Raw genomic sequence first — 11,033 nt, forward strand, 5'->3', positions numbered from 1 at the left:
ATTATTTATTGTATTTAATTATGATATAATATTAAGAACTTGATTATAATATAATTTTAAGCTAAAAACCATTTCCTATATATTCATATTCCTATACAGATGACCAAGGCATGAAGATTTCTAATACTCGTATAGCATGGCTCAAAAGAAATTATGTATACAATATTTTTTTTGATAAAATATTGTTTTTGTGTCAAACATTTGATAGAATAAATAAATATTAATGTTGTTTCCTAACGTGTTTTTTGTCCTATTTATATCACCAGATGATTTAAAGGTAATTAGATGTTATCTCATCATTAACTCAATCAAAAAAATACTTTTAAGGGCGGTAACATATATAGTAGTGCTATGATATTATTATTGTGACTAATTAAAAAAATAAAAATAAATAAATAAAAAATAAAAAAATTAGCTTATAAAAAAATTTAGAATAGTATAGTCTTCTTTCTCATTCTAGCTACATGAACACTGTATAAAAAATATATATGTAATTTAACTTATTTTAATATATATTTAACATTGATAACTGACTTTAATATATATTTAGTATAATTATATTCTCCGTTAGTATTTTAATGATAGATACATTTTCTATTGAATTGCCATCTTTTTCTATAATAATAAGATAGAAAGTCAGGTGCAGTCGACTGACTTCATATGAAGTTGATAACTGAGTTTTCGCCTAATAATAATTCTCTAGCTTGACATACATACATAGGATCTTTTAAGAGGGTAAAAAGAACAAATTTCGACTATTCAACTACATGGGGTCTTGTAATAACTTTAAAGGGAAATTGGAAATTAAATGTGTCACTCTTACATATTCATATAAACTAAAATTAGCTGTATCTATATCTAGTAAAGGTGAAAAAAGCACATGCATCTGCAGGACCAATATGCATAGTAATTGGCCCAACAATGAAAGATGGCATTCATAATGATGATGATGATGATAATAATAATGGCGAGATAAGTTCATAGTTGGTAACTACTCCCAAACAAATAACTTCAGTGTCCCTCCCTCAAATAAGGAAAGGCACCATGCAGCTTTTAACTAAGATTATATTCTCACCATGTTATAATACTTCCTTTATATATATGGTTAAAATTACAATGCATGCTCAAGACACAATAATATAGATAGGTGACACAAATTAATTAATTAGTCTCAAAAAACCTTCAAAGTCTGTATGAAATTATGTGATATAAAATTGCTGGAGTAGTATCTTCTGTACAAAAGTAAATAAATATATAAAAAGGTGTATAATATAACTGATTAAGATGAAATCTTCATGATAAACCAAGAAACTTTCCACGTGGGGTAGATCTGCTCCTTCTAAATTCAGGCATGGTTACTGTTTTACTTGATTCTTTAGTATTACTACCTCCTGAACCACTCAAAAATTTGTTCTCAACTCTGCTAGCTGCTGATAATGGTTCTCCTCCTTGCACTATTCCTCTGCATATGACAAAAAGGAAAAAAAAGAGGGTTATATTATTAACATTGAGACTAGTTATGAACATAATATTTCTTAAAATGAAAATCTAGGTACTTTTTTGATTGTGTATTTAAACTGATAGAGAAAAAAAAAAGCGATGTTTGGATTTTATTAAACATATATAGAGACAGATAATAACAAAAAAATGAAGAGATAGAAAGAACATGGTTCTAAAAACCTATTCAAAATGGTCGGGTCGAACAAAAAATCGGTGAAAAATCTAATTCGGTCTGTATAAAAACTATTGTAGAACAAAACTGCCACTAAATAAAAAAATTGGTCGAAAATTCATCGGTTGAACTAGTGTTGAATTGGTTGAACTAATAAATTAATAATTAGAACATAAACTTGAGAACGAGGGATATTTATTTATTTTTTTTATCTCTATTTTTAGTTAGACAAATATATAAATATTTGTTATCTTTGTCAAATTAAATCACTATAGATGGTAGGATACAATGGTAATTTGACTGGACAATAAGGTAATTCTTTTTGTTTCTAATTTTTGAAGTTAAAAAATAAATAAACAAAATAATATAAAATAGAAAGTTCTAATAAGCATACCTTGAACCAAAAAGATTATGAGAAGTCCTTGGAAAGTTATCACGCATCTTGGTTAGATTTAAACCGCCACAATCTGTAACAGATTCAGTAAAGCCAAGGCTATTTTCTGACTGATCTGAATAATCACTTGTTCTTGGTGAATCCAAAGCAATTTCACCAAATGTAGTAGTAGGCACCACCATATCATGCTTTTGATTCATCTTAAAGGGTGATAATAATTGACAATTATTATTCTTAGCCTTACCCTTATTATAATAATAATTATTATTATTATTGTTACCATCAAGCTTAGTGATTTTTCTAATACCACCTTGCCTTACTACACTAAGTGCTTGCTTGAATTGTTCTTCTTCGTTAATTTCTTGATGAAGTTTCCTACTAGATGGGAATGGATGCTTGATGATTGGTTGGGTTTGGTGGTTATTATTGTTATTGTTATCTGCTGTGTCGATTTTGACCTTGATTTTAATGACTGATGAACCTCTTTCTGTGGATTGTGATCTCCTTATAACTGGAGGTGATGGAGATCTTCCTTTATGGGAATTAATATTTTCCATTTTTGCCATTGGTGAGTCCAATGCTGAAGGGAACCTTGACCTTCTTTGCTTACCCGATGAGCAACTCCTCCCCTGAAAATATTCACTTTTTAAAATTGAATTTTTCATACGTATAAGTTATTCAACTTTATATATATATATATATATATATGCATTGGATAACCTCAAAAGTTTTATCATCTGTTGGTGTTGGTCTCTGACAAGTCTCTGATTTCATGGTGGCACTAGTGTTTCCATATTTGGGCAAGCGATAAGGTGAAATAGCTCTTCCTTTCTGTAAATCAATGGCATTTCTAGAGTTATTCCCATTCTTCCATTGTTCAAGTTCTGTTTCCTTCCTTTCTAATGCCAACTTCAGACTTGCAATCTGCACAAATTTCCGGAAACGTTTGTATTAATTGCATTTCAAACCTGGTCGTGGAACAAGTGATATATCTTAATATTATAATTTTTAATATTTTTTAAAATTCAAGAAGGTATATAAATTGAAGGATTTGATTTGTGTTTAAAAAATTAAAACAATTTGAGATATACAAATTAGAGGATCAGTCTAATTTCTATACTTCTCAAAAAGCAGATGGTCTAATTTCTATACTTCTCAAAAAGCAGATGGTCTAATTTTTAATCTTTAAATTAAATCGTCCCACATTTAAAAAAAAATAAAAAGTGACCAATAGCCTCTTTTTTTTTTCTTTTCAATAATCCAAGAATAAAGTTCAACATTCAAAATGAATGGAGTAAATGCTATTAGAATTAAGATTAAATAACTTATTTCAATTCAATAATTTGTTCGAAAATTGAAAAATAATTCACACTTGTAAATTATAACATGTGCATAGTCTAATTTCTATATATATTATAAACATTAAACATGTTTCATCAATATCTCTTAAACTCATTTTTAAACTTAAGTTCATTATTTCTATTATGATATTTTTTATTTATTAAGCTAATTTTTGAAAAATAAAAATTTACGTACCATTATATTCATGTGAAGTAGTTGATAATAAAAAAATTTTAAATATTAATAATTTTTTACTGATAACTTCACATCAAAATAACTATACATAAGTCTTTACTTTTTTGGAATCAAGTTAAACTCACTAATCTCATTTAGAATAAATGATATAAATATGTATGTTTGAGAAAACCTAAGAAAGTAAAAGAAGAATATGAACCTCTTCCTTTAGTTGTCGGATCTCTCCAGTTTCTTTGTTAGTTTGAGCAGCACCAAGTGAAATGGATGCAACCCTTTCAGCAAACTTGAGTGTGCTAAGTGTCTCCCCAATTGCATTAACCTCAGGATTTATGTGGACAAACATCAAAGTTTTTGCATGCCCACCTATTCATACAACAACAACAAACCAATAATTTTATTCATACACTAAACACTCTTGACACCTGAATAAAAATACGAATAACACTAAACCAAAAAAAAAATACGAATAACAATGTATATATTTGTTAGAGAAAAATCTAAAACAGTCATTTACAATTATCTCAAAAGATAACGAGACTCTTGACAAAAAAAATATCAATCCGACTCCTGAGCTTTATTTTTTATGGGACGGATTAGCCCCTATGTCAAAAAAAGTCAATGTTATTTTTTTTGGCACAGGAACTACTCGGTCATAAAAAAAAGATTAAGAGCCGAATTGGATGTTTATTTTTTTTTTGAGGCCTCATTGTCCTTTTGAGATAATTATCAAGAGGCGAATGAGATATTCACTCTATTTGTTACCTAAAGAATCTTGTAAGACTTGTGTGAGCTTGCTATTTCTATAAGGAATATGAGGACTTTTTTGTGCAAGAGCAGAGATAACATCTCCAAGTGCAGAGAGTGACCTATTTATATATTGAGCCTCTTTTAGTCTTTCACCAACAGCTTCAGATTTATCAACTCTTTCACTTCCGGCCAGATCAACTAGGTGGAGACAACCCCGAAGAATCGAATTCGAAACCACTTCCACCCCTCTAACATGAACGGTTAGAACACTGCAACAATCATCAAGTAATACATGTGAAAAGTTTTTTTTTCTGATGTGACGATACATAATTAGATGGTTATGAAAAATTGTACCTGTGAGAACGGCTGCTTCGAACATTTAGCGCAGTAGCACCCACGGCGCGATTTTTCTGACCGATTCTCATCAAGTCAAGAACATCTTGGGTACAAGTGACTGGAACTATGAATGCATCAGGGACATTTAGACCATTTAGTTGAGAGTTGTTTCGTATATCTAATGTGAATCTTGTTAAGCAAGTAAACAAATTGCAAGTAGAATTTCAAATATTTTTTATAAATTTCTGTAATTTAATATTTTGTAATTAAACTCTTATATTTTGAATCTTACTGATTAAATTTATTTGAAATGATTCAGTCTGCGTTTGTTTTTTAGAATAGAACAGGATACTAAGAACATGACAAGACACTGATGGACAGAGACACAAAATTTTGTGTTCTTGTATTCTATTTAGTGATCAACTAAATTTATGAAAATCTAATTTATTCTCATTTCTTTTCATTCAAAAAGTTTGAGATGAAAAATATAATAATAAAAAATATAATTATGAAAAATTAACAAAAATAATAAAAAAAAATGAAAAATAAGTTGTGTCCCTTGTTAGTGTCTCTGTGTCCTTCCTGTTAGAATTGACACAAAATACACTAATTCAGTGTCTCTGGACACACTTTTTTTGTCAATGTCTCCTCTGTCAAACATGATTTTGTGTCTCTGTGTCCATGTCTCAGTGTCCTGTCTCTGTAAGCAAACGCAGTAAGTCTTTATAATTTAAAAATTTTATAATTAAATTTTTATAATTTATCAAACTCCAATAGAGGAGTTTGTTTACAAAGTTTTTTGAACAAGAGATGTAAAGTTAATTATTAGAAAATATTTGTTATTTATTTTTTTTAATATATATTTTATACAAATAGTTAATTTGGAGTTGATTTTTTGTGTATACTTAATATGGTTGCTGCTAATAATATTGAAGCAAGTAATTAAGAATAGATTATTATGGTAAAAAATGATAAGTAGTATAATTAATATATAAATTTGTTGAAGGATATCTTCTATTAGAGGCATCAATGACTAACAAGTCTCTGACTTGTTCATTGTATATCTCAATCATCTGAACATAAACTTCATATTTTATGGCATTTGTTCTTTCCTTCGATATATCAAATAAGTCACGCAAAGCCCTATAGTTTACACCCCATGTCTCTTCATTTGTCAGATCAGGACCACTCTATACAACAACAAATATAAGACATGTCATGAGATCTTCAAAACTTAATTATAGTTGTGCCTAGATAAATCATAAGCTAGATGATTGAAAAGAAAATTAATAAATTAAAAGTTTAATTATTCTTCTAGTTTTTATAATTTTACCGAATTTTTAATTAGATTTTGATATTTTTTTTCAATTAGGTCTCTATACCATATCAAATTTTGTAACTAAGTTTCTACCGTCCCAAAAATATTAAAATCAACTGAATATTTTATTAAAAAAATAGAATATTCAGTTAAATATTAGATATATTCGTTTTATTTAACGAAATATTCTATTAATTCTAATATCAAGAATTTAAGTCATTTAATTATAAAATCTGACATGGTATACGAACCTAATTAAAAAAAAAGTATAAAGATCTAATTAAAAATTCGATAAAACTATACGGATGGAGTAATTTAACCAAAATTAAATACCATTGTATAGGTCTTTCCAGAGCCAGTCTGTCCATATGCAAATATGCACACATTATAACCATCTAAAACAGACCTCACTAGTGGTTGAGTGTCACCATATATTTGCTCTGCAAATCATAAAAATAATAAATAAATCCAAAATTTAAGGAAAAATAAAAAAAAAACTGTATATAATAAAATTACAATATAAAAAATATAGACCTTGTGTTATGGTTGTTCCAAACACCTTATTGAATGAAAATACCCTTCTAGAATCTTTGCCTTGCTTAAGAGGGTTCACAATCATCATGTCTCCATTTTCTCCAATATAATCTACTGTACACTCTCCATTTGATTGTCCTTGTAAGAATGGCCTCACTCTACAATACACCCTAATGGTTCCTATATAAATAATAATAATTATTATTATTATTATTATGTTATAAGTAAAAACATAGATATTGATCATAAAATTGATGATTATGGATTTTGTACCTTTGAGGTCTTGTATTTGATTATAAAGATTACGATTCTCCTCCAAAACTTTCTGATAGGAAGAGGATGCCACTTCAAGGCTCTTGATATGTTCCTCTGAGTATGCAACATAATGTCAATAACTAACAAAGCTAGAATGCATACTAAAAGTTGATATATACACTAATTGGACATTTATACCCTTGGAAGAAAATTCCTTGGTGGCAATTCAATAAGGCAATTAATTTAATATTTTATTTTATGTCACATATTTTATTTTTTTTTACTGTATCATTTAAAATATATTGTTTCTGTTTATGTTTATTTCTAAAAATTTTTTTGACAATTGACTTATTTGGACGCCATTCTTAAAAAAAATTTTTTTTAAATGATATTTTTTTAGAAGATCTTTTACAAAAGTAAAAGTGATTTTATATTTGGATATTTCATGTAAAAAAAATTTATTTATCAATTATGTTTAGATAAAATAAGATAAAAAAAATTTTTGTTCATTTATTACATGAAAAACATATTTTTTTAAGAAAAAAATCTTTTAAAACAAATATATGTTGTAACTTCTAAAAAAAATTTATTTTTCTAATACTTTTATTTTTACATTAGAAATTTGTCAAACATACATTAAAAATTTTTTTTATCGATTTAATGGCGCAAACAAGTACAATATTTATCTTTGTTTTTATATTCTATTTTTATAATTAAAATCTAGTTAGACTTAAAAGTAAAATAAAATAGAATAAAAAATAAAAAAAATTGATTACCTAGCCTACTACTTTCTTGCTCCCATTCTGACTGAATTTGTTTGACCTCCATTTTTGTCTCTTCAAAAAAGTATTTCATTTCCTGGAGCAAGAGAATAACCCTTATTTCAGTGAATGGTGCTAACAATGTTAAATCACGTTAAATGAATAATTATATTAAGTTCCACAATTATATATACCTCAAGTTGCTTCTGTTGGTTATTGATTACTTCAATATGCTTGGAGGAATAATTGCCATTATTATTGTTGTTATGCCGAATATTTTCACGTTTACCACCACAAATGCAGAATTTGGAGAAATCATTTGATGCCAAATTACTTCTTTGATTAAGATATAGTGAGATAGCTTCTATGAACTCTCTCTTTGATAGGCACCCAATATCACCTTTCAGTATCTTCTTCAGGAAAAGTCCAAGCTGCCAAATTTTTAAAAATTGAGATATATATATTGTCAACAATATTTTAATTGTTAAGAAAAGAAAATTAACATGATATGAGAATAAAATAAGTTGTTAAAAAGGGATATAATTTAAGAATTACCTGAGTGCCTTGGGAAGTAAGCAAGGATGAGAAATCTTTAACTACCTTGCTAAGAAGGGTATCAATTACCTACAAATTGTTACCCGTATTATCACCAATAACATTGCATGAACCATAACAATATTTATAAATCATACAAACTAAGAAATGTTTGTTGTACAAAATAAAACAAATTAAAAACTTTAGAGTAAATAGAAAAAAAAAATATATGAAATAGTTTGAAATGGACAAAAATATACACAAAATATCGTAAATATTAAAAGTATACTCGAAAAATTATTTTTGATGGATAAAAGTGTCATGTCATATTTAGGGTTGGCAATGGGTAGGGTAAGATAAGGTTTGGATCAGGGGCGGAGCTAGGTACAAGGAAAGGGGGGCAATGGCCCCCCTAATTTTAATTTTTTATATGTAAATTTCAGTTTAGCCCCCCTTAAAATTTTATTTTAGTCTTATTTTATTGTATAAATATTTTTTGCCCCCCTCTAATATTTCTTCTAGCTCCGCCCCTGGTTTGGATTCTACCCTAACTCTACACGCGGGTTGAAAATTTTATTAAAATTCTACGTTACACTACTCGCATCTTAAAGTTTTAAACCCTATCCTACTCGAACCGATCTCTACCTTACCTGCAACGGGTCGGATAGCCTATCCTACCCAAACGGATTGGACCATGTTAAATACCTGCGAATAGGGTATGTATTGCCAACCCTAATCATATTTTTCATATATATTTTTGTTCATTTATTCAAAATTTCAATTTCATCTTTAAAATTGTAATTAAGTATGATCTAACATAGATAGTGACCTTTTAGTATAATAGTCAACTTAATTTTTAAAGGGAACAATTTTATCTAAAGAGTAAACTAAATCACGAAATAATGTTATAAAAGGTCAGGAGTTAAATTTAAAAAAAATGACAACGCCACTTCACACATATTTTTTTTTGCACTCTATATTTATATGAATTTGTAAAAAAAAAATGCATCATTATCAAAATTAGGGTGATAATATCCATTTTCTAAATTTAATTATTCTTACAATCTCAAAGATGAAATTAAAAAAAAAATCTTACCGACCATTGCATTGAAAGGCAGATCTTGAATGTGATCAGTTTCTCTAAGGTATGCCTGAAGAAGCCTGAGTCCAAAGTGATCAAAAAGGAAAGAGAGAGTGTTTGCAGTTCTTGCTTCTTGAATCAACAACTCTTGAGAAAGTTGAAGAAACTCTAACAAGTGTTCATATTGTGATGCCTCTATTTGTTCATCCAACAATGATTGATCATCACCACTACTTTGATCACTTCCAATTGTGGATAATGAAGAAGGAGACGATCTCTTTGGAAATGAAGTAATTCTCACAGTCCCACCATACTTCCATACTCCCTCTCCACCGGATAACTTCCATTCATGGTACCCTTTCAAACATAGAATGCAGTCTACTACTTTGTTTGATGAACCACCCTGCATCCATGCATTAATAGAATTTATTATTTTTTGTTATTATTTTTAATTATTAATTTAATTTTTTTAGTCTAATAAATTAATAATATATTTTTAATTTATATTTTTAAACATTAATAACTAACTGTAGATCAAAAACACTAAATTTTCATGGTTGTCTAGTATTTTTTTTAATATTAAGCCAATATTAATTGGTTTTTTGATAATGCTTTTATTTTAAATTTTATAATTAAATAAGTATTAATTATACATGTTTATTTCTTTAAAGGTAATTTTATCTATTCACAAAGTACAATTTTAAGAATTATCAAATTTTTACTTAAAGACATTATCATTGAAGTAGAACTAATTAATATTTATTGAATTTTAAATAATATAACTATATAATTAAGTTTTCAATCAAACTAAATAAATTCATGTCAATAGTTTTAAGTATATATTCGGTGAAATAGAAACTGAAGAATCAAATTAATGATGTATGTGAATGATTTCTATTAACAAATAAATATATATATAAAAGATAAGCTGGAAACTGGAACCTTCTCCAAATCAGAAGCTTCAAAAGTGAGAAGCTGCATATCTTTGACAGCCTCCAAAAAGTTTCTGACATTCTCAAAATATTGAATTGCAGAGTGTGCTGCGCCCTCTGCGCTTGGGACCGCAACCCCACCATTCTCCACCACCTTCAAAATCCAATGTAAAATTAATATCTTAGCTTATAATTACAGTAATTTATATTAAAAAAAAATTAATTATTCAATTGATTTATGTAATTTTATTAAATTTATAATTAAATTTTTATATTTTTTTTAGGTAAATCTTTATACTATTTTTAATTTAGTAATTAAATTTTTTTTATCAAAAACATTAAAATTATTGAAATATTTTAATAAAAAATATGTAATCAAAGATTTAATCAAACCTAAAAAAAACAATAATTTTTTAGAAAATACATACAAATAAAAAGATTATACGAGAAAAGAAATCCATGTTAGAATAAAAAAACCTTTAATGGTTGGATAAGTTTTTGATCTCTAAAAAATATTTGATTAGAAGAGGTGAGAGAGTACTTTGTAAACAGCACGAGGGTGGACTTTGTTGAGGACATTGCAAAGAATGAGTCCATTCCGAAGCGCATTGCGGAATTCTTCTTCTGAAGGTTCTTTTGGGAGCAATGCTTTTGCTGCTTCATCCATTTCTCTCACCCATTCTGATGCTTGGTTTCTCCTTGAAGCTGATCACTCATATATCATACCAACTCATTACTAAATAACACAACTAATTCTATTTTATCATCAAACATCCCTATTTATATCATTTTTCTATAAATAAATCAGTATCATTCTTGCTTTTTCATTTTGTATATGCAGAACAAAGAACGAAAATATCGAAAAATAATTTAGATCAAAATAGCATTTATAGTTAAAAAAATGGTAAAATTTTATTTTAAGTGGTTTAGATA

At 27.7% G+C, this 11,033-nt stretch overlaps 1 protein-coding gene across 1 annotated transcript in view; it reads right to left on the reverse strand.

Annotated features, from left to right (window-relative positions):
• Window positions 1–1,102: 1,102 nt before the first annotated feature.
• LOC107459203 (kinesin-like protein KIN-14F) overlaps window positions 1,103–11,033 on the reverse strand; it is a 12,796-nt gene continuing 2,865 nt past the window's right edge. Inside the window, exons 3-18 of the mRNA XM_052262519.1 lie at window positions 10,642–10,805; window positions 10,111–10,254; window positions 9,188–9,571; window positions 8,109–8,177; window positions 7,748–7,984; window positions 7,569–7,650; window positions 6,811–6,906; window positions 6,538–6,717; window positions 6,337–6,443; window positions 5,695–5,875; window positions 4,704–4,866; window positions 4,365–4,618; window positions 3,802–3,965; window positions 2,787–2,990; window positions 2,067–2,695; window positions 1,103–1,462 (exon numbers count right to left, since the gene is read on the reverse strand). Coding sequence (XP_052118479.1) covers window positions 1,294–1,462; window positions 2,067–2,695; window positions 2,787–2,990; window positions 3,802–3,965; window positions 4,365–4,618; window positions 4,704–4,866; window positions 5,695–5,875; window positions 6,337–6,443; window positions 6,538–6,717; window positions 6,811–6,906; window positions 7,569–7,650; window positions 7,748–7,984; window positions 8,109–8,177; window positions 9,188–9,571; window positions 10,111–10,254; window positions 10,642–10,805 — 3,227 coding nt within the window. The 3' untranslated portion in view covers window positions 1,103–1,293. The remainder of the gene's footprint in view (window positions 1,463–2,066; window positions 2,696–2,786; window positions 2,991–3,801; window positions 3,966–4,364; window positions 4,619–4,703; window positions 4,867–5,694; window positions 5,876–6,336; window positions 6,444–6,537; window positions 6,718–6,810; window positions 6,907–7,568; window positions 7,651–7,747; window positions 7,985–8,108; window positions 8,178–9,187; window positions 9,572–10,110; window positions 10,255–10,641; window positions 10,806–11,033) is intronic.

This window comes from Arachis duranensis, chromosome 1, assembly GCF_000817695.3.
Source record: "Arachis duranensis cultivar V14167 chromosome 1, aradu.V14167.gnm2.J7QH, whole genome shotgun sequence".
Lineage (NCBI taxonomy): Eukaryota > Viridiplantae > Streptophyta > Magnoliopsida > Fabales > Fabaceae > Arachis > Arachis duranensis.